General features: G+C 41.1%; 1 protein-coding gene across 2 annotated transcripts in view; it reads right to left on the reverse strand.

The window, feature by feature from the left end:
* il1rapl2 (interleukin 1 receptor accessory protein-like 2) overlaps positions 1-24,482 on the reverse strand; it is a 1,302,096-nt gene that overhangs the window by 1,197,476 nt on the left and 80,138 nt on the right. The window contains exon 2 of one of the 2 annotated variants that reach the window (XM_063061139.1): positions 672-769. In XM_063061139.1, the coding sequence (XP_062917209.1) occupies positions 672-753 (82 nt within the window). In that variant the 5' untranslated portion in view covers positions 754-769. Of the gene's footprint in view, positions 1-671; positions 773-24,482 lie in introns of both variants that reach the window. The other variant, XM_063061140.1, reaches the window with a different exon arrangement.

Genomic DNA, 24,482 nt, shown 5'->3' on the forward strand with positions numbered 1-24,482 from the left:
CATTACTTATTTCGGCTTCCTTTAAATCTTTACTTAAAAGGGAATTCTTGGTTTTAAATATCTGTTTATTTACCAAGAACATCCTGGAATACCTCGAAACATGCAACCACTAAACAGTCCTCTTGCTTATTGAAACCCATGCAATTCTCATTATATGCACTTGATGTCTTTGTACAGAACAGATGCTATACAACATCTGTGCAGAGAACTAATAATTTCATACACTTAGAGCTCTAAAAGGTAGCTGTCATATTTCTTTTGGCTGTCTATGGAATCTTCATTGAATGACTTTCAAATCACATCAAAGTTATAATTAAAAGTAGAAGAACAAAGAATAATTGGAAGCACAGAGGCAATAAAATTATCAAAATTGTTGATTAAATTTCAAAGACGATTATAAGAAGTCTGCTTTTGCAGGCTCAATTACAGATGAGGGTTAATCAGACTGTGCTAACGTTATTTTGGAAAACAGTTTAAAAAATTCCAATAAAATATGAGGTTGGCTTACAATTATGAATAAAATCAGCATTTAACTGAATATAGCTTGAAAGCTGCATCAAAAATCAATTGAATAAAAGAGTGTGGTTTCTGGTGTTTAAATGACTCCTCAATAGCAATGGGTGGATTAAAAAGAACAGAGCAATATTTAAAAAGCAGGTATTCTGACTTACCCAGATTTCTTTTAGACACAGTCTTCAAACTTTCACTGACAGAGAAATAAGTAAGAGCCACCAAAGTGATCTGAATGTTCATGTTTTGGTTCCTTTCGCTGCTGAAACAAAAATGGTACGATTAGATGTCAGAGCTTATGCAAAGTTTAAAAGAAACCCGTAACATATAAAACTTTATCATCTAAAATTAATCAGCCTTCAACAATACAGTGATGTAATGGTCCCAAACCACATCTATTCAAACCCTCAAAAATTTAAATAAATACATATACATTTTAGCTCATATAAAAAAAATTGAAATGCTTCCTCTCAGCTGAGGGGGATTATGCAAAAGCTAACACCTTAAGAACACTATTGTTTATTGAATAGAAGAACTTAAAGATATAGAAAACTAGGCAATGACAAATTCTCTTCAGTTAGATTTCACTTGAAACACATGTATTTTTTGCCACTTTTTTTTTCTCTACGAGGAACTCTATTTGTGACTATTGGTGGTTTGGTGGGACTTGTTAAGAAAAGCTTGATTAACTTGCTTTCTGTGGTAAGACCTTAATTTTTGAATATTAAAATGTCACCATCTTACTTGGTTACAAAAAGCAGTGAATACATCCCAGTCCATTACAGGCAAATCCTTCTTCATGATTGAGAACATACACAAGGAGAACTGTCACAGAAAAATAGCATCCATCATCAAGAATTCCACCATCCAGGCCATGCTCTCTTCTCACTGCTGTTATCAGGATGGAGGTACAGAAGCCTTCGTTCCCTCACAACAAGGTTCAGGAACAATTATTACCCCTCAACCAACAGGCTACTGAACTAACATGGATAACTTCACTCACCTGAATGCTGAACTCTATAGTCTATACTCTATAGACTCACTTTTAAGGACTTGACAAATCATGTTCTGAATGTTATTTATTAATTTTATTTATTACTTATTAACATATTATTATTTACTTTCTTTTATAATTGCAAAGTGTGTCTTCTTATGCACATAGGTTCTTTATTCGTTGTTTCTCGTGTGTAGTTTTTCATTGACTCTATTGTGTTTCTTTGTAGCTAGGGTGAACGTCTGCAAGAAAATAAATCTCAGGGTAGTATATGGTGATATATGCATACTTGGACAATAAATTTACTTTAAACATTATCACTAAGCGTCTCAGTAAAACCTACAAAGAATTCTCTCCTAAAATATTGCCCAAAAAATTGAGTTATATGTTCTGTAAGCTAGTTACTGAAAAGGTGTGGAAAACACAACTGATCGTGATAGAGCAAAACCATTTGTTCCCAAGTGATTTTGGCACTTGTATAAGCAATTTTATTTTTCATTAACAAAAGTTTGCTGGTTGTTCCAGTTCAGTGATCATGCAAAATACATGCCTGAGAAAGTGCCATACTGTAATTTCATTTTCAAATTCTCCATTTGCCATCTTAAAGTAGCAGTTTTAAGTTTCGGATATCTTGCAAAAGAAAGGATAATAGGGAGAAATGATAAATGCGTAATAAAGATTGAGTTGGAGAAACGTGTGGCTTTTCTTTAAAGACGTTCTATGCTAATTACGAAAGCAGTAAGAGAGAGTGTACAATTGGGATGGCCAGAAGCAGGGAGCAGAAGCAAGGTTTATTGTCTTGAAAATACTGTAGATTAAGTGGAAAGTTATCAGAATTAAGGACTAAAACAGTAGGGCATTATCATTTAAGAGTGAAGAGGGGATTAAAATATATTTACCCAGGAGAATTGTCACATCACGATTGAGGCAAAGGTGAATTTGAATAAATATTTGAAATATATGAAAAACTAAGTTGTCTAAGGGGATTCGAATGTGACTGCTCTAAGCACAAAATAGACCCAAACAACAGGAATTCTGCAGATGCTGGAAATTCAAGCAACACACATCAAAGTTGCTGGTGAACGCAGCAGGCCAGGCAGCATCTCTAGGAAGAGGTACAGTCGATGTTTCAGGCCGAGACCCTTCATCAGGACTAACTGAAGGAAGAGTGAAAGAACTCATCTAACTCTTCCTTCAGTTAGTCCTGACGAAGGGTCTCAGCCTGAAACGTCGACTGTACCTCTTCCTAGAGATGCTGCCTGGCCTGCTGCGTTCACCAGCAACTTTGATGTGTGTTGACAAAATAGACCCAATTGCCAAATTGGCCTTCTCTGCCGTGCTTAATTTTAGTTGGGAACCATCACAATGTAAGACCATAATATTTAGGGTCAGAATTAGGCCATTTGGCCCATCGAGTCTGCTTCACTATTCCATCATATCTAACTTATTATCCCTCTCCAGCTTTCTCCCCTTAACCGTTGACAACCCTGACCAATCAAAAACCTATCAACCTTTGCTTTAGATATACCCATGACTTGGCCTCCACAGTGGTCTGTGACAATTAATTTCACAGATTCAGCACCCTCTGGCTGAAGAAATTCCTCCTCGCCTTTGTTCTGAAGGAACATTGCTCTATTCTAAGGCGGTGCCATCTGGTCCAAGACTGTCTCACTAGAGGAAACATCCTCTCCACACTCTTTCTTCTCTGCCTTCCAATGTTCAATAGGGTTCAATAAGGTTGCCCCTCCTCATTCTTCTAAAATCCACCAAATACTACCAGACCCATCAAATGATCACCATACATTAACCCTTTCATTCCCAGGATCATTCTCATGAACCTCCTCTGGACTCTCTCCAAAGTCAGCACATCTTTTATCAGATAAGAGCTAAAAACTGCTCAGAAAATCCAAATGCAGATTGACCAATGCCTTATAAAGCTTCAGCATTATATCCTTGTTTTTATATTCTAGTCATCTTGAAATAAATGCTAACATTGCATTTGCCTCTCTTACCACTGACTCAACCTGCAAGTTAACCTTTAGGGAATCCTGCACAAGGACTACCAAGTCCATTTGCACCTCTGAATTCTGAATTTTCTCCGTTTTGAAAATAGTCCATACTGAATTTTCTCCCCGTTTAAAATATAGTCTGCGCCTTTATTCCTTCTACCAATGTGCATGACCATACACTTCATTAAAATAAATATTCCATCTGTCACTTCTTTTCCCATTGTCCTAATCTGTCCAAGTCCTTCTGCAAACTCCTTGCTTCCTCAACAATACCTGCCGATCCATGTATCCTCATGCCATCGTAAACTTGGCCACAAATCTATCCATGATGGAATTAAGAGGCTGTATTATAAAGATGAAAACAATAAAGATAGTGTACAATTGGAATAGCCAGAAGCAGAGAGCAGAAGCCAGGCTTATTGCACAAAAAATAGGTTGAGTGGAAGAAAAATAGAATAGAACAGTGGGGCACCATCATTTAAGATTGAAGAGATGGTTACAATATATTTACAGTGGAGAATTGTTGCATCGTGAGACAGACAGGATTCCTTCTGTCTGAACAACATCCAAATTCCTCCATCTCCTCCAAATTCATGAACCCCTTGAAGACCCCTACTGTAATTTGCCTCTACCACCACCCCAGGCAATGCATTCCAGGGACCCACCATTCTATGTGTAAATGAAGAAGTTGTCCTGCACATCTCCTTTGAATTTACACCCTCTCATGTTAAATGCATGCCCTCTAGTATTAGTCACTTCAAACCTGAGAAAAAGATACTGGCTACCTATTCTATCTATACCTGTCATAAATTTCTAAACCTCTCTCAGATCTCCCCTCAGCCCTTGCTGCTTCAAAGAAAACAACCCGTTTGTCCTTATGCTCTCTAATCCGAGCAGCATCTTTGTAAACTTCTTCTGCACACTCTCCAAAGCCTCCAAGTTCTTCTAAAAATGTAGTCACCAGAACCAAATACAATACTCAAAATGCAGCCTAACTAGAGTTTTATAACCTCCTGACCTTTGACCTTAATACCTCAACTAATAAAGGCAAGCATGCCAGGTGGCAGGGTGCAGATACGTCTCTACCAAAGGAGGTCTAAGGTGTTTGTTCCCTCTGCTAGCTTGCAAGTTACCTTCGGGCAAGGTGTAGCACCTGCTTAGCCCCAGGGTCACGTGAAGCCATAGGAGCAGGCTGTGGATGGTCGTACGAGCTGCAGCTGTATATCACAAATACTGGTCATGTGACCATTGAAGCCAGGCGGACAATCTCTGAAAGTGGCTGGGGTCACCCATCTTGTAAAGACTCAGCCCAGAAGAAGGCAATGGCAAACCACTTCTGTATAAATATTTGTCAAGAACAATCATGGTCATTCATAGATAGAGAAATGACCACGATGGCCCACATCATACGACATGTCATGTAATGATGATGACTATACATAAGCAGGGAACTAGAGTGGAGGTCATACTGGATCTGTTGCTAGGAAATGAACCAGGTTTGGGGTCAGATCTCTTGGATAGTGAGCATTTGATTTTTGTACTGAAGCGGGAGGTGACGGTGTCAAAAGTAGTGTCATGTTGGACGGAGGAAACGGATGAGGTCCTCTGCGACTGCTTTGAATCGGTGGACTGGTTAGTATTCAAGGACTCAGCAGCTAACCTCGATGAGTATGCCTCAGCTGTCACGGACTTTATTTGGAAATGCATAGAGGACTCTGCGTCTCGCAAGACAATCCGGGTATTCCCTAACTGGAAACCTCAGATGAATTATGAGGTCAAGTCCCTTTTGAAGGCTAGAGCTGCGGCTTTTAGGTCCGGGGATACCAGTCACTACACGGAATCCAGGCATGAACTCCAGAAAGCCATTAAGGGTGCCAAGAGGCATATCAAGCCAAGTTGGAAGCCCAGGCTAACCAGAGGGATTCCGGTAGACTATGGCAGGCTCTAAATGAGATCACTCGGCTCAAAGAAAAGGCTGGGAATATCAATAGCTGTGGCGCTTCTCTTCCTGATGAACTTAACGTATTCTACGCAAGATCCGAACAGAAGAGGAGCATCCCGTTCCCTCCAGATGAACCGGACCTGGTGGCATCGAGATTCATCATCACCGAGGAGGACGTTAGAAGGGCCTTCCTGAAGATAAATCCAAGGAAGGTGACGGGGCCAGATGGCATCCCAGGACAGGTTCTCCGGGCCTGTGCAAGCGAGCTAGCTGGAGTGTTTGCTGACATCTTCAACTGCTCCTTGCTTCAGTCTAAGATCCCCTCATGTTTTAAGAAGGCAACAATAATCCCGGTGCCGAAGAAGAGCAAGGTGGCATCACAACCTGGTATGGAAGTTGTCCTGTCCAAGACCGGAAGAAGCTGCAGAAGATCATGAACACGGCGCAGCACATCACACAAACCAATCTTCCGTCCTTGGCTCACTTTACACCGCACGCTGTCAGAGCAGTGCTGCCAGGATAATCAAGGACACGACCCACCCAGCCAACACACTTTTCGTCCCTCTTCCCTCCGGGAGAAGGCTCAGGAGCTTGAAGACTCGTTCGGCCAGATTTGGGAACAGCTCCTTTCCAACTATAATAAGATTGCTGAACGGATCCTGACCCGGATCTGGGCCATACCCTCCAAACATCCGGACCTGCCTCTTGTTTTTTTTTGCACTACCTTACTTTCCAATTTCTATTTATGATTTCTAATTTAAATTTTTAATATTTACTGTTGAATTGTACTTCAGGGAGCGGGAAGCGCAGAATCAAATATCGCTGTGATGATTGTACGTTCCAGTACCAATTGTTTGGCGACAATAAAGTATAAAGTAAGTAAAGTAATGTAACTAAATAAATGCAAATAAAAAAAGATCAAAATGCTGATACTATTACAGCTCAGGGCACTGAATTTGAGAGTTCTTGTGAAGACACCTCCCAGAAGAAGGTGATGCAAACTATTTCTGTAGAAAACTTTGCCAAGAACAATCATGGTTATAGGCATAGCACATAAAATGATAATGATGATGTTAATTATGCCAAAGGCTTTCTTTACCACCATATCAACCCGTGCAGTGAAAGTAGGTGTAAAAGTATTAGTCAATACATGAAATGGGTAGAACAAGATCAAAACTTCCACTGGCCTTCTTTAGTCAGAAGGACAGTGAGGCCTAGCATAAAAAGGTGGACGAAGTTGTCTGCCTCAGAAGCTACCCAACCACAATTTGCCTATCTCTGGACAAGTCTGATGCTCCCTTTGGACACAGTAGCCAGAGAGAAAAAAAATCATCCTTTATCCCAAGGGACTGTCAAAGATCAAAGTATAGAGTTCAAAGTTCAAAGTAAATTTATTATCAAAGTGCATATATATTATCATGTAGTGTACTATCATGAGATTCATTTTCTTGCAGGCATTTACAGGGAAAATAAAGATACACAATAGTATCTCTGAGAAACTCTATACTAACAAGGACTGACAAACAACAAATGTGTAAAATAAGCCAAATTGTGCAAATTTAAAGAAAATAATATTGAGAAAATGAGTTGTAAAAGAGTCCTTGAAAGTGAGTCTGTAGGTCATCGAATCAGTTCAGTGTTGTGGTCAGTGAAGTTGTCCACGCTGGTTCTGGAAGCTGATGATTGCAGGGTAATAACTGTTCCTGAACCTGGTGGTGTGGAACCCAAGGCCTCTGCACCTCCTGTAGTCCATAATAGATGCTGCTGTCTTGTGGCAGTGCTCCATGGAAAGGTACTCAGTAATGGGATATAAATACACTCAATGGTGGGATATATAAACAAAAATGCAGGTTATTTCAGGATCCACATATGAGTAAGAACTTCTTACATTGCAAACTTAACAATAAGATCCTTTTCATAGCTACATGTTTAAATTCCTGATCTCAACATCTCTGAGGATCTACTCTAGGCCCAACATATTGATTTAATTGCAAAGAAGACAAGGAAATAGCTATATTTGAGGAGACTTGGTATGTCACCAAAGACTGTCACACATTTCTACAAATATCTTGGATAGCATTCTAACTGGTTGCATCGCCATCTGGTATGGAGTTGATGGAGTTGCAGAACGCTGCAAACTCTATCACGGACACAAGCCTCCCCAGCACTGAGGATATCTTCAAAAGGTGATGCCTTAAAAAGGCAGCATCCCTCATTAAGGACCCTCATCATCCAGGACATGCCCTCTCCTCAGCGCAATTCTCTTCTATCAAGGTACAGGAGTCTGAAAACACACACTCAATGTTTTAGTAACAGTTTCCCACCCCCCCCCCCCACCACCACTATTAGATTTCTGAATGGCCAATGAACCTATGTAAACTACCTCACTATTTTTTCATTGTTTTGCTCTTTTTGCATCATTATTTTATTTAGTGTATATGTTTTATTGCAATTTATAGTTTTTTATGCATTGGTGCTATCACAAAACAACATTTTTCATGACATATGTAAGCCAGTGATAATCCACCTGATTCTGAAATTGACACAAGGCATCCTTTCATCTCTAAAGAGGTTACACTTGGCAGAATCCAACTGAGTCTCAAGAATTGGAGAGGTAACAGATTGTGTGATGTCAAGCTCACAGCAGCAGGGAGATTTGATTAGTGATGGAATTTACAGAAGTTAGGGAGGCCTCTCTAAGAATTCAGTTTCCTGATAAGGTCATCCAGTTCCCTGAGTCGTGATGGGTCTTGGTTGCATGCTACACGGTTACATGGTTGCACTGTGCGATGCCTAACCTACCTCCAACTACAATGACCTGTGCAGCAGCCTGTTTGACAGGCCGGTATCTCCAGATATCCCCTGGAAGCATCAATCAATCAAAGCAAGTCAAGAATAAGATTCCTCATGACTAATCCTGCACATCAACTGCATGTGTTGGATAGGGTAGTTAGAATCAGAATTAATATGAAATATTAAATTGTGAAAATAGTTGTTTTGCTGTAGCAGTAATGCAAAAAAAAGAGCAAAAAAGGAAAAAAGTAAGGAAGTTTACATGGGCTGACTATCCATTCAGAAATCTGATGGTAGAGGGAAAGAAGCTGTTCCTGAATTATTGAGTGCGTGCCTTCAGGCTCCTGTACCTCCTCCATGAAGGTAACAATGAGATGAGGCCATGTCCTGGATGACGAGTGTCCTTAATCACAAATGCCAACTTTTTGAGGCATTGCCTTATGAAGACATTCCCACAGGAGCAGTAAACCTGTTCCCACCGTGATGGCAGCTACAGCCCAATAGCATGGGTTCAAGGTAAGGGGAGGGGATATAAAGGCGGCTTTTCCCCCACATCCAGTGTGCTTGAAATCTGGAACTCACAGCCTAAGGAGGTGGTGGAGTTTGGAGCACTTACATTTAACTGCCAAGATCAAAGTATTTTCAGTGTATATACATGTCACTAAGATTCTTTTTTAATGGGCATACTTAGAAAATCTATAGAACAGAAACTGTAAACAAGATCAACGGACAACAAACTCTGCAAATTCAATAAAGAACGAGCATGAAATAACAAGATAAAAGAATCCTTAAATGAATGGAGTTATCTGCTTTTGTTTGAGAGCCTGATGGTAGTAACTGTTCTTGAATCTGGTGGTAGAGTCCTGATGCACTTCTGCCTTCTACCCGATCACAGCAGTGAGAAGAGAGTATGACCTTGGTGGTGAGGATCTCTGATGATGGATGCTGCTTTTCTATGGCAGGGTTTCATGCAGATGTGCTCAGTGGTTGGGAGGGCTTTACCCGTGACGTACTGGGCCAAATCCAATACCTTTTGTAGAATTTTTCATTCAAAGGCTTTGGTGTTCCCCTACCAGGCTGTAATGCAGCCAGTCAGTGCGCTTTCCACCGCACATCTGCAGAAATTTGCAAAGATTTTTGATGACATGCCGAAGGTACCCGAGTACCTGAATCACAAACAGCTGGTAAATGGAATTATTATACAAGGATGCTTGATAGTTACTTGGACAGGGTAGTCTAAAGGGCCTGTTTCTATACTGTAAAACTCCATGTATCAAACAAATGTAGACTTTGCACCAGAGATTTGTAATTGCTAACAAAAAAAATTGCACCTCTATTTCTAAAGTAACTTCTTTAATCTCTCTCACTGTGTGATTAATTCTACTATGTGATTATTACTATGCAGTCAGTTTCATTGTAATAGCTCTCTCCATCAAAAAAGCAGCAGCTTTTGCAGTGATGAGTCCATAACCCACATGTTTTAAACAAAAAAAAATCTAAAGCACTTTCCCTGATGAAAAATCCGGTACTCATTCCTCTGCATAGATGCAGCCTGACCTGAGTTTCTCCAGCATTTTGTCTGTGTTACTCTGGATTTCCAGCATCTGCAGTATCCCTTGTGTTTATCTAAAATCTAACAATAATTCTTTAGCAATTTTGATCGCAAAGCTCTGGGAGGGCGAAATAATTTTGAAGTCAAAACTGTGGCATGCTAAAGGATGTCATCTATCAGGAGTTTGTGGGACAGTTGGTAGAATGAAGATGAGACAGGAAAAGCTGCAGATGCCAGAATCTAGAGCAACAAGCAATCTGCTCGAGGAACTGAGCAGGTTGAGAGACGTCTGTGGAAAGAAAAGAATTACTAACATTTCAGTTTGAAAACCTGCATCAGGACCTATAAAGTAATAGAGTCATAAAGCACTACAGCATGGAAACAGGCCTTTCAGTCCACCTAGTTCATGCTAAACAGTTATTCTGCCTCATCCCAACTAGACCACGATTCTCCATACCCCTCCCATCAATGTACTCTACCCTGATCCCTCTTAAGCATTGCAATTAAACATACAATGACCACTTCCACTGGCAGCTCATTCTATACGCACATCACCCTCTGAACGAAGAAGCTCCCCCCTCAGGTTTCCCTTAAATATTTCACCTTTCACCTTTAAACTGTGACCTCTAGTTCTGGTATCACAAAGTTCAGTGAAAAACGCCTGTTTGCATTTACCTTACCTTTACCCCTCATATCGTTCTATCCCTTTATCAAATGTCCCCTCATTCTCTGACTTTCCGGGGAATAAAGTGCAAATCTGTTCAACCTTTCCCTATAACTCAGGTCCTTGTCCTGGTAACAATCTTATAGATGTTAAATTTTACTAGGATTAATCAAAATAGGAAATTTATGATCAGAATGAAGTTGATGGGCCGAAGATCCTACTTTTGTGCTGTACAACTCTCCCAATTGCAGTAAACCATTACTTACTGCATGTGATCTACAGGGAGGTTCCTTAAGGTTGTCATAGCTAGGAGAATAGCGGAGAAAGCCCCTATTACTTATAAAATGCCCGTAATAGCTTGCATGTCAAGTAGCCTGTGACAACCAGGTCTAGCTCCTGGTCTTCACATGTGGTTTAGCTACTAAGCCCAGTGGAACTGTTCCTACTGACAGGAGAATGGGCAAAGGCAGATTACTGGTGCCTTAAAATCAGTTGCTTCAGGCAGATGGGGCTCGTCAGCCGTGGTTGGCAGCTCATCTAGAAGGAAAACTCTGATCACAAACCTCAATAGCCCTGTGGCTGTAACCACTCATGGGGAAGGCTTCATGAGTAATCCCCAAGGGAAAAATCCAGAGCTGGACTCCCTAAGGTAGTTCTCTATTGAGTTCAATGCTGACTGGCAACTCTTGCAACACAGCTAGTGCCAAACTGTATCGGTCTTTGCTATTCCTTTGGGTCATCAGCTGTGTGGAGAGGTGGAGCCTACTGCACGGGCAACAGCTTGCTCTCTGTATCATATTGCCCAGTCTGACATAGTAAGCTTGCATATCACGTAGATGGCTAGGAAACAACACCTGTAGTCAACCCCAACTAACGGAGGTCCTCTAATGGAACTATAGACTAGATTAGATTAGATTAGATTCAACTTTATTGTCATTGTGCCGAGTACAGATACAAAGCCAATGAAATGTATTTAGCATCTGACCAGAAATGCAAAGAATAGTGTTATTTAAAAAATAACTGCGAATAAAAAAAGTGCTACAGCACACAAATATAAAAGTACTGAGACAGTACAATATGGGTGCAGTACTGTTTAGCGCTGTGATGTGAGGTTCAGCAGTGTCACAGCCTCAGGGAAGAAGCTCTTCCTGTGCCTGCTGCCTGCTGGTGCGGGAGCGGAGGCTCCTGTAGCACCTACCGGATGGGAGGAGAGTAAAAAGTCCATGGTTAGGATGAGATGCATCCTTGATAATGCTTTTCACCCTGCCCAGGCAGCATTTATGGTAGATGTTCTCAGTGGTGTCTGATGTGACATTTCTCACATGTTCCCAAGGAGATGGGCTGCACAGTGGAGTGGGAAGATAAAGAAAAGAGGAACATGCTGAGAAATATATAATTTGCCATCAACAACCAACAAAGACCGAGAGTGTGCTGGGGTCAGCGTACAACTATCACCATGCTCCCAGTGCCAACATTGCATGTCTATAAATTACCAATCATGACCTGTATGCCTGTACGTCTTTGGACTGTGGGGGGAAAACCAGAGGGCCCAGAGGAAACCCACCCAATCACAGTGAGAAAATACAAACTCCTTACAGACAGTAGCAAGAATAGATCCCTTTTGGCTGTGCCAAAAAAGAGTCTGCACTAACTGCTACGCTACCATGCCACCTCATGAATGAAGAAGCAAATGTCCATAAATTGCCCAAGAGGTCACAACTATCAGACTGCAGGTTGAAGCGGGGACATGACTGAGAGGTGACCAGAGCTGAAGAGCAGGTGAAGAACAACTGTTTAGCAAATGACAGTATCATAGCCTAGAACTGAGGGCAAGAGGAGTTGATTTGAAAAAGCTAGTGGAAATGTTAGTTATTAGGGGAAGTTGCCATTTAGTATATAATACATTTCCACTGTTACGTAATGTGGGACATATGTTCTATGATAAAAGGATGCTACAAATACTCTGCAAACTTCTCACCATCTGTAGAAATACACTTTAGCAATTCAGTAGTAGACAATTTGTTGAGATTACTTGTCAGCTAAATGCCATCAGACCCGATTTCAGCACATATTACTCTAGACAGGCAATATATTGTGCACAATTAGCAAAATAGCTTTCCTCCGAAACTTACCTTGAGCTCAATATCAATATTTTTATTTTTCTCATTTTTAGAAAAGAAAGTAACACGCATCTTAAAGGAATTCACTCCATTTTGGTTTGGGGATGGTGAAATCCCAGGGACTGGATTGTTATGTATTGTCTCTTGTACAACTCGCATTAAGACATTGAATGAAGTTCACAAACAATATGGAGATTCCAGCTTGTCCTCCTTCACCTCCTTCCACCACCTTATTCTGGCTTCTTCCCCATTCCTTTCCAGCTCTGAAGAAATGCTTTGGACAAAACTTCAACACTTCATTCCTTTCCATAGATGCTGCAGGATGGTGGGCTGGAGAGGTATAGTGGGGTGGAGAGGTGTAAGTGCTCCTTCCCTCTGCTAGCCTGCAGGCCACAATTAGGCAAGATGCAGTACCTGCTTAGCAAACCCCCCCCCCCCACACCCCGCCGGATCAGCGTCATGTGAAGCAATGGGAGCAGCTAATGAATATTACAAGTCTTGGTTATACGACTACTGACACCAGGCAGACAATCTCTAAAGGGTATTGATAATGGCTGGGGTCACTCTTCTAGTAAAGATACTGTCCGGAAGTAGGAAATGGCAAACCATTTCTATAGGAAAATTTGTTAAGAACTGTAATGTATGGATCTATTTCTTTTAGACCAATAACCCCCATGCCTAGCACTATGTATTGATCTGTTGTCTGAACATATGTTGTTGACTATGCACACGTATTGTTCTCTCTCTCTCTCTCTCTCTCTTTCTCATATTGCAATATGACTACATCAGTTAAAGCCATCTCTTGCATCCGTGCTTCTATTTAATTGATATATAGTTGTGCACAGACACAACAAATTGGCGACGAATATGAGCCTCAATGTCAGAGATTATCACGAACTGCACCAACAGCTACAGGGACGAAACAGTGAGAGTTAAACACGAGAAGGGCACAACAGACATTAACAAATGTGTGAGTAACAGTGGAAGATGCAATGAATTTAAAGTGAAAATAATATAGCGATGGCTTCAGTCAGGAAAGTTTGATTAATTTGATAGTGCTAATGAAGGCTAGGAGTCATATATCAAGAGTGTTGAACTATATTGTAATGTTAACAATGCAGAGGAGCAAAAGTAAGCTCCTACACTCTTAGCTTAATGGGCACAAGAACGTACAATCTCTTACGCAACTTAGTACATAGAACATAGAAAATAGAAAATCTACACCACATTACAGGCCCTTCAGCCCACAATGTTGTGCCGACCATGCAACCTACTCTAGAAACTGCCTAGAATTTCCCGACCGAATAGCCCTCTGTTTTTCTAAGCTCCATGTACCTATCTAAGATCTCTTAAAAGACCCTATTCTATCCACCTCTACCACTTTCGCTAACAGTGCATTTCACGCAAACACCACTCTCCTTGTGAAAAACTTACCTTTGATATCCCTCTTGTACTTCATTCCAAGCACCTTAAAACTATGCCCCCTCGTAATAGACATTTCAGCTCTGGGAAAAAGCCTCTGGCTATCCACACAATCAATGCCTCTCATCATCTTATACACTTCTATCAGGTCACCCCTCACCTTCCATCGTTCAACGGAGAAAAGACCAAGTTCATAACCTATTCTTATAAGGCATGCTCTCAATTCAGGCAACTTCCTTGCACATCTCCTCTGCAGTCTCTCTAAGCATCTAAATCCTTCCTGTATTGAGGTGACCAGAAATGAACACAGTTTGATGAAATTGTTACAATTTTACAAAATCACTTGAGCTCTAAAGCACTAGTAATAGCTGGGAGATTTAGATTTTACAAAAGGAACCAATCAAAAGATGAAATCCTTTCGGAATACTTTCTGGAACTGTGCAAACTTTCCCAGTATTGTGACTTTACAGATGCATTAAGTGTCAGGCTTTTATGTGGCATGCATCAACAAAGCACTCAAAAAAGGCTACTGTCCGAAAGTGAACTAATCTTGGAACGGGCATTGACCATTGCAACATCGTTAGTGACTGCAGCAAAGGATACAGCAGAATTACAGAAAAGGTTAGAATGTAAAATTCACAAAATGTCCCTGAATGGTGCAAAATGCCAAAAATGGTATCGGTGTGGCAAATCCTCCAATGGTGCAAATGATTGCTGGTTCAAAGAAAAAGTCTGCAAAAACTGACACAGAGGAAGTCAGATAGAAAGAGTGTGCAAGGCAGGCAAAAAGCACAGCTAATTGAAAAGTCTAAAACACAAAACTAAACAAATGCATAAAGTTATTGAACGTAAAACAGAATCAGACAACAGAGAGTCTGACAAAGGTGAAGTCTCATGCCTAGAACTGCATAGTATAACTGAAGCAGATCACAAAATTTTCTGGATTACAATAGATGTATCTGGTGAAAATCTGAAAATGGAGCTGGATATAAGGTCAGCTTTGTCCATAATTCCAGAGGCTGATGACAACAGATTGTTTTCTAAGATACCATTAGAGAAGAACTCAGTGATGCTAAAGACTTACACAGGTGAAACCGTGTCTCCCAAAGGCAAACTGAAAAGTAAATGTGATGTATGGAGACCAAACACAACAGCTAGAGCTTCATACATAAAATGCTGGAGGTACTTGGCAGGCCAGGCAGCATCTATGGAAAAGCGATAGGTCATTCCTGGAGGGGGAGGGATGAAGCAAAGAGCTAAGAAGTTGATTGGTGAAAGAAACAGAAGGCCATGGAAGAAAGAATGAAGTGGGGGGGGGGTGCTTCAGAGGAGCACCAGGGGTAGGTGATGGACGGTCAAGGAGATACTATGAGAGAAAGAAAAGGAATAGGCAATGGTGAAGGGGGAAGTCATGACTAGAAGTTTGAGAAATCGATGTTCAAGGTGTTGTTCCTCCAACCTTAGTGTGGCTTTATCACAACAGTGGAGGAGGCCATGCATGGATGTTAAAGATTTATGTATTGAAAAGTGGAGGGCCAGCACTTTTTGGATGTGAATGGTTGAGAAAAATCCAACCAGACTGGTACTCAATTAAAGCTCCCTGTGGTAACGGCAGCCCAAATGATAGCACTAACAGAGACTGGCACAGCTGCTTAATGCTAATGAGAATGTGTTTGAGAAGGGGATTGGTAAACTGAAAGGCATTAAGGCCAGAATTGAACTGGATGAAACAGCAACACCAAGATTCCATAAAGTGCATCCAGGGCCTTATGCGCTGCATCCTAAACTGGATGCTGAACTACGGAGCTTGTTGGCACCTGGAATTCTCTCCAAGGTTGAGTGAAGCGTTTGGGCCATGCCCATCCTGGTGATCAAGAAAGGGAAGGCCAAAGCCGTACATATATGTGCAGATTTCAAAGTGAGCATCAACCCAGTGCTGTGCATTGTGCAGTATCCCGGCCATGAATAGAAGACATTTTTACGTCTTTGCCAGGCAGGGAGAGGTTTTCAAAGATTGACTTCTCACAAGCCTATTTGCAAAAGGAGATTGAGGAGTCAAGCAGGAAGTTCTGACAATCAACGCTCACAGGGGCTGTTACAGTCTCGTCTTTGGTGTGGCATCAGCTCCAGCAATTTGGCAAACAACTATGGACCAAGTGCTCCAAAATAACCCAAGAACATAATGTTATCTTGATGACATCATTGTAATTGGCAAAAATGATGAGGAGCACCTCCAGAACCTTGGTAAAGTGCTTACCAGGTTGAGTGAATATGGTCTGCATGCAATGAGAGAGAAAAGGGAGTTTTCTGAAGAATGAAATCTCATATTGTAGACATGTCATTTACAAACATGGCTTACATGAGAAGATTGAAGCAGTGCTACAAGCACCCAAATTGGAAAATGTGTCACAACTCAGGTCATACTTGGGCATTGTAAACAACTACCACTGGTTTCTCCTAAACATTGCTCCAATCCTGCACCCATACAATGCCCTGTTACAGTGTGAATGGTCAGAAAGATGTGAAAAAGCATTCTAGGAAACAAAAAGACTCATCACACCTGATGAGCTCCTCACCCATTACGACCCATCGCTGCCCTTCAGACTGGTATACGAAGCGTCCCCTTATGGCATTGGAGCTGTTTTGTCACACATTACGAAAGATGGATCTGAATGCCTGGTTACATTTGCTTCAAGATCATAAAGGAGTGAAGAACGCAACCATGCACAGATCGACTGAGAGGACCTTAGTCTAGTATGGGGAATAAAGTTGTTCCACCACTACCTCAATGGACAAAAGTTTACACTAGTGACAGATCAACAACCTCGCGTCCATTTTCAATCCCAGGAAGGGAATTCCTGTGATATCTGCTATCTGATTACAATGCTGGGCACTATTCTGAGGAGCCCACTCTTATGACATAGAGTTCCAGGGTAGCAAACAACACAGCAATGCTGATGGCTTGTCACATCTTCCACTATTGGCAACTGAAGAAGAAAAATCTTCATACTGTGACTCACTGGTGGACCAGTCGCTGATAACTAATTCCAAAATATAAAGGGAAACAGGACTGAAATGACCTGATATTGTCAAAAGTCTATGAACTCACCATGCAAGGATGGCCAGCTCATGGCAACCCTATGTTTCCAGAGTTCTCAGTGAGACGAAACCAACTGTCAGTATGTCAAAGAAAGCTCATGTGTGAATCTCGAGTTGTGGGCTCCTCTAACCTGCACACCAGAGTGTTAGAAATTCTGCATGTAGGACATCTGCGTACAGTCAAGATGAAGAGTTTCGATCAGAGCTACGTGTGATGGCTGGGAATAGGTAGATTAAAGACCTGGCCAAAAGCTGTTCGAGATGCCAAAAAATTCAAAATGCACCCGCACAGGCACTGTTACATCCATGGGAGTGGCCGTCTTCACCATGGCAAAGAATACGTAGTGACTTCACTGGGTCATTCATGGACTTCATGTTCCTGATTGCTGTGGATGCTCATTCAAAGTGGCCGGAGGTAATACCAATGAAGTCAACCTCCTCAGCCATGACTGTCTCTGTCCTAAGGACTACCACGGCCAGAAATGGCCTAACAGAACAAATGATGAGTGACAACAGACCACCATACACGTCAGAAGAACTCCAACTGTTCATGAGAAAAATGACATCGGACATTTCAAGTTAGCTCTTCACCACCCAGCAATAAATGGGTTAGCTGGAAGGCTTTTCCAAACCTTCAAAAAGCCCATTAAACCAATAGACAAGGAGGACATTCCTCCACAGCACAAGGTGGACAATTTCCTTCTTGTGTATCAGAACTTTGTTCATGCAACCAACAAATCAAACACCTGCAATGCTGTTCATGAACAGGAATCTAAGATCTCGCATAGATCTCCGGAAACCAGACTTTTGGAGGGAAGTAAAGAATAAACAGTTCAGCCAGTTGAAAAGTGAAGCAGCAAGGGACTTCAAGATTGGATAGAAGGTCCTAGCAGGTGATTACCGAGAAGACAAGTGTACACCCTGTATGATAACTACAAGAACTGGACCACTGATGTACACAGTGGAGATCAGACACGGAGACATCATTTGGACCAGATATTAGATACTCAACCAAAGAACACACCTGAGTCGACTGCATCCAACAAGCCAGACACGTTACAGTCACCAGACTTACCTCTCAATAATGATGTCACTGACACTGGAAACCGAGAGCGCTGTCTCAGACAATACATCTAACAAACCTGCTGCCACTCCACAGGCCCAGCAGCCTGACGAGAATGTCATCATTGACAAGATACCTGCTAAACCTGCTGCCACTCCACAGGTCCAAAGGCGCTATCCTGAAAGAAGCAGAGTGCCACGCAAAAGACTGAACCTTTAGAACTGTGAGGTTAGTTATCGACTGTTATTGTGAAAGCATGTTTATTTGGAATATAGAAAGAGAAATTGAATGTTTTGTACATATACAGATTTATGCTGCGTTAGTCTAAATGGGGAGGAAGTGTAATGCATGGATCTATGTCTTTTACAGCAAAGACCACACCCCCCTTAGCACTACGTATTGATTTGTGCAAGCGGATTGTTCTCTCTCTTTCTCTCATTGCAATATGAATACACCACTTAAAGCCATTACCCACGTGGGTACTTTTATTTAATTGGTACAGTTGTCCTTCGGTATCCGCGGGGGATTGGTTCCAGGAACCCCCACGGGTACCAAGATCCACGGATGCTCAAGTCTCTTATATAAAATGGCGTAGTATTTGCATATAACCTACGCACATCCTCCCGCATACTTTAAATCATCTCTAGATTACTTATAATACCGAATACAATGTAAATGCTATGTAAGTAGTTGTTATACTGTATTGTTTAGGGAAAATGATAAGAAAAAAAGTCTGTACATGTTCAGTACAGACACAACTATCGTAGCTCTTCTGGGAACGCTGATGCTGCCTCGGTATCAGCCAATGCCGATTCTCCCGTGATCTTTAATTTCTTGAGGCTTTAGCGCTTTACATAGCTAGCCAGCCATCCCTTACCAGCCTTAAACTCCTTCCTCTCGCTCACAACACAAGTAGCGAACGTACGAGATCCAAGGCGAACAATGCTCAAACAACAAGTGCTGGAGAGAGACTGAGGATCCGTGAAATAACGGGAGGCTACAGCAGGGTATGCCTACATATCACTTCATTCGCGTGGATTCTGCGTAGTGCTCGACGCGTGGCAAATTCAAGTTTTGCTTTTTGGAACTTTCTGGAATTTTCTTTCGAATATTTTCGATCCATGGTTGGTTGAATCCGCGAATACAGAGGGCCAACTGTATATAGTTGTGCGCAGACACAACAAGAACAATCAAAGTGATGGATAGAGAAAAGAATAAACAGATTAAAGACAGATAGAAGATCATGATTGCCTATGTCATGAATATGATTCTGGCATTGAAAGGCTTATCATTTGTGGGGGGTAATCACATTGAAACTTATCAAATATTGAAAAGACTCAATAGAGTGTATGTGGAGAGAAAGTTTCCAATGGTGGGGGAGTCTAAGACTAGAGGAGAAAGGCTCAGAATAGGGGGACATCCGGTAAGAATGGAGATGAAGGTTTTCTTTAGCTGGAGAGTAGCGAATTTGTTGCCATAGGTGACTGAGGAGGCCAAGTCAATGGGTATATTTAAGGCAGATGTTGACAGATTCTCAATCTGCCTGGGCATGAAGGGATGCAGGGAAAAGGCAGGAGACTGGAGCTGAGAGGGAAATGGATTAGCCATGAGAAATGGCAAGCAGACTCGATAGGCTAAATAGCCCAGTTCTGTTCTTGCATCTTATAGTCTTATGATCACACAACATGGTACATAATGAATAAACATTAATAGTGTTTCTCTGTGCAGATACTGCTTGACCTGCTCAGTGTTTCAGCATTTTCTGTTGTTATTTCAGGTTCCTGTTATCTGATTTTTGACTTTTTTATTTTCAACTTTTGTTCAAGTATCTCCTTACAGGGGTCAGTGACAAATTTCAAAATAGAATCGGGTTTAATATCACAAGCATAGGTCATGAAATTTGTTAACATTGTGGCAGAAATACAATGCAATACATAATTACAGACAAAAAAATCACTGTGGGTTATAGTAGGTATATATATGTGTGTGTGTGTGTGTGTGTGTGTGTGTATCTGTGTATATATATATATATATATTATATGCGTGTAGTTAAATTAAATAAATAATGAAAAATAAAAGTATTGAGGTAGCGTTCATGTTCATTCAGAAATTTGATGGCAGAGAGGAAGAAGCTGTTCCTGAATTGCTGTGTGTACCTTTTGGCTTCTGTACCTCCTTCTTGATAGAAACAAGGAGAACAAGGCATGCCCCGGTTAGTGGGGGTCCTTTATGATGGACTCTGCCTTTTTAAGGCACCGCTCATTGAAGATGTCCTGGATAGAGTCCATGATGGAGCTGATTAATTTTTCCACTCTTTGCAGCTTACTCTCATCCTGGGCAGCAGAGGCAATTCCTGTGCACCACCCCCCTCCCCACCCCTCCACTACCAGACAGTGACCTAGCCGGTTAGGATGCTCAGCACGGTAGATCGGTAGATACTTGTGCTTGTTTTAGGTGACGTACCAAATTTCCACAAATTCATTTTGCAACATTCCTGCGAAATCCCTTAGAATTTATTTTGAGCCACATTAAAAAAGATTGTAACTGTGCACTGCTGTTACAATATTAAACACAGTTTGCTTCCAAAGAGAAGGCAACGCAAAAAAAACCCCAGAAAAACTACAAAGCTGATTTTAGCAGCTCCAATAATACTCTCACAGTGGACAGTTCAGTGAAATTAATGAGCACCTCTCAAGGTAAAACAGCACAGCATTCAAAATGACATCAATCTGCGGGACACTTTAAAACAAAATAAAAGCACGCCAAATGCAGACACAGCTGAGTGAAGTAAAAAAGAGGTCTGTACTGCTCTAATAATATTGTCCTTGGGGAGGGGATTGGGATCGATGATGGAAGGCATGTTACAGAACTGCCGCAGAGCCCGCTGCTCTGAGAGAAAGAATCTTATATTATTCAAAACACTGATCTAGGGCATCACTTTAAAGTATGCAGTTCCTCGCAACCGGAATATTTTGTTTCCTTTTATTGGCCCTAGATTCGTTTCGCTCTTTGTTTCCAAAGTATCACAGAAGCTTTTAATGCTGAAGATGAGGTAAAGGAAAGCAGCAGGGTGCAGGGAGGTGGAGTGCATACAGCGAAGTTGACTCTGTCACAATGTACGGAAACTACAGAGAACTGTCAGGACAGCAGAAAAGGTGCGGTCTCCCATCACTGCTGGAATTGCATGTCTAGGACAAAGTAATGGGCAGGAAAATCATTGCAGAGGTTACCCACCCAGCAATCTGTCCTTTCTAAAAATAAACCCTTCTAAAAAGCACTTTAAGGCTATTAAAACAACAAAAGAAAGTCACATGTCATACAAGTTTCTTCCCACTGGCATTTAATGTATTCACCTATTCTAGTTCTCACCCCCACCCTTTCAGTCACTACACCTCACTGTAAACACTTTGAACTACCTTTTATAATGTTGTTTACATTGTAAATACATATTAGTATTTATGCAGTTATGCACATTTTAGTCCAAATCTACACTTTAAACTTCAACTTTTAAAAAATTTAATTCTTGATTCTTTATATGTTGAATGTTGTTTTCTGTTACATGTCGCATCAACACACCACAGCAAATTCCTAATACACATAAATGTAGATGGTGAATAAAGTTGACACTTGATTGATGGTGGCTACATAGACTGAAGCAAGACTTCCAACAGGGTCCCACGCAGTAGAATAGTCTTGAAGGCCCATGACATGGTGTGAAGGCACAGCAGATAGATCTGTGAAGCACATCAACCAAGTGCCAAACCATTGAATCCTCTTCCCTGGAACAACATTCAAATATTTGTCTGTCTGCCATGTGGGGACACAGTTGGAAGTCTCGTTGGAATCTATGCAGTACTCATCAGTCGGTTCATTCCATCTTCTTGATGCTAACATCAGGCAGGACGTACTCAAGCCCGAAGCCCCTCACCACCATATGCAAGAATAGCTCCTTCACTTCAACCATTCAGTTCTTGAACCAACCAGCCAAATGCTAATGATTACAGTTCAGCAAAACTATTAACACTGACTACTCTGTACTAAAATTAACTTTGTTCTTTTTTTATGTTCTAATTATTCTCCTTTCACCTGCCAGGTAGTACTCCTTCCTCTCCTCCCATCTACTTATTCTGGCTTCTGCCCTCTTCCTTTCCAGTCCTGATGAAGGGCATTGGCCCAAAATGTCAACTGTACTTTTCCTCTCCATCGATGCTACCTGACCTGCTGAGTTCCTCCAGCAATTTCTCTGTGTACATTTTATGCTTAAATTAGATATTTTCATGTGGATGCTGCATGCCTGCAGTTAAGTTTTTCATTGCACCTGTGCAGACACGTACTTGTGCAAATGACAATAAACTCAATTTTTCCTTTTTCTTTTTCATAAACATTGGGTCTTGCTCACCCTACGTAACCCCACCTTCTTAAACTCTCTGACCTTCCATCTCCCCACTTAAGCTTTAAAACCTGGCATTTCATATTGGTTGTTAACGCAAACAACACATTTCACTGAATGTTTTGATGTATATGTGACAAATAAATAAATCTGACTGTCAAAGGTCTTGAATTGGTTTTCAATAACCCCACTAGTCAGTAACGTTTCAAGTTCAAGTTTATTGTCATTTAACCTTACATATGTATATGGTTAAATGAAACAATGTTCCTTGGGGAACATTAATAGTACATCTATCATATACAACACATAAAATAATATTAACAGAATAATATTAACAGATGGAAGTTGACAAAAAAGTGCTTATATAACATGTTGTTAAATATACAACTGTATTACTGTTACTGGCACTGTTGTGAATACTGTGTACTAGGTAGTAACAGGGTGTTCACCACCTGGGGTAAGAAGCTGTTACCCGCCTAACAGTCCTTGTTCTTGTACTGTGGTACCTTCTGCCTGACGATAGGAGGTCAAAAAGATTGTGGGATGGATGGGAGGGGTCCTTGCTCTGCAAAAACACTGAACTTCTAGTATATGCCCTGGTTGGGGGGAAGGTGTTGAGACCCCAATATTTCCCTCAACAGTACTCACAATCCATTCAAATGATTCATTTTCATTTGTTGAAGCAAAATAATTCTGATTTTTTATGATGACTCACATCAAATAAATATAAGGGGTCATTTCAACACCAGTCCCTCCGTATAAGGTGAATGTGAACTGCCCTGGACCCTCTCCTCAGTGTGCCAGAGCTCAGTGAGTTGATATCTGACCTTCAGATGCTTTTTGCTTTCCACATTGGACTGAGCAAGGTTTGCTTGGCTGAGGTGACCTGAGCACTAAAGGCTGTTAATCAGTCAATTCAACCCAATTTCTTCAGCCATACTACACAAGAACTGTTGCAATTTCAATTTCAAAGTAAATTTATTATCAAAGTACAACATATACACCAGCGGCCACTTTATTAGGTATCTTCTGTATACATTCATGGTCTTCTGATCTTGTAGTCCATCCACTTTGGGGCTCGACGTGTTGTATGTTCAGAAATGCTATTCCGCACACCACTGTTGTAACACGTGGTTATTTGAGTTACTGTCACCTCCCTGTGAGCTTCAACTAGTTGGGCCATTCTCCTCTGACCTCTTATTTACAAGGCACTTTCACCCCCAAAACTGCTGCTCAGCAGATTTTTTTTGTTTTTTGCGCCATTCCGTAAAATCCCTAGAGACTGCTTTGTCTGAAATCCCGGCAGACCAGCAGTTCCTGTGATACGCAAACCTCCTCTGGCACTATCAATCATTCCAGGGTCAGAGTTACTTAGATCACATTTCTTTCCCATTCTGATGTTTGGTCTGAACAACAACTGAACCTCTTGACCATGCCTGTATGCTTTCTGCATTGAGTTGCTCCCACGTGGTTGTCTGATTAAATATTTGCATTAACAAGCAAGTTAGAGGTGTACCGTATAAAGTGGCCACAACAGATATGTCACCATATACTGCCCTGAGATTCACCAGGCTCACTGCAAGCTCTATCAATATCTTCCTCAGCATTTAAGTAGACTTGTAGCAGAGACTTTCTCTCGATCCATCTCTCTTTCCCTCTGCATAATTCATCAAAAGTTGGACAAGAATTATCTGTGAGAAAACCCTTAAACATTTCATCTTTATGCATTATATATGGCAAACCTTCTCTTCGTAATTTCCTCCATGGAATTTGCATTTTTATTTTTGACAAAAAGAATAATACTGTGGTTAATTTATATTTAGTTAAGCAAACTATTAATCAACTGGAACTGATTGATGAAAAATTAATAGTATGTGACAATGATGTGTGATGTTCCTCCGTTATCATATTCCTTTGAAGAACC

Source organism: Mobula hypostoma, chromosome 10, assembly GCF_963921235.1.
Source record: "Mobula hypostoma chromosome 10, sMobHyp1.1, whole genome shotgun sequence".
Lineage (NCBI taxonomy): Eukaryota > Metazoa > Chordata > Chondrichthyes > Myliobatiformes > Myliobatidae > Mobula > Mobula hypostoma.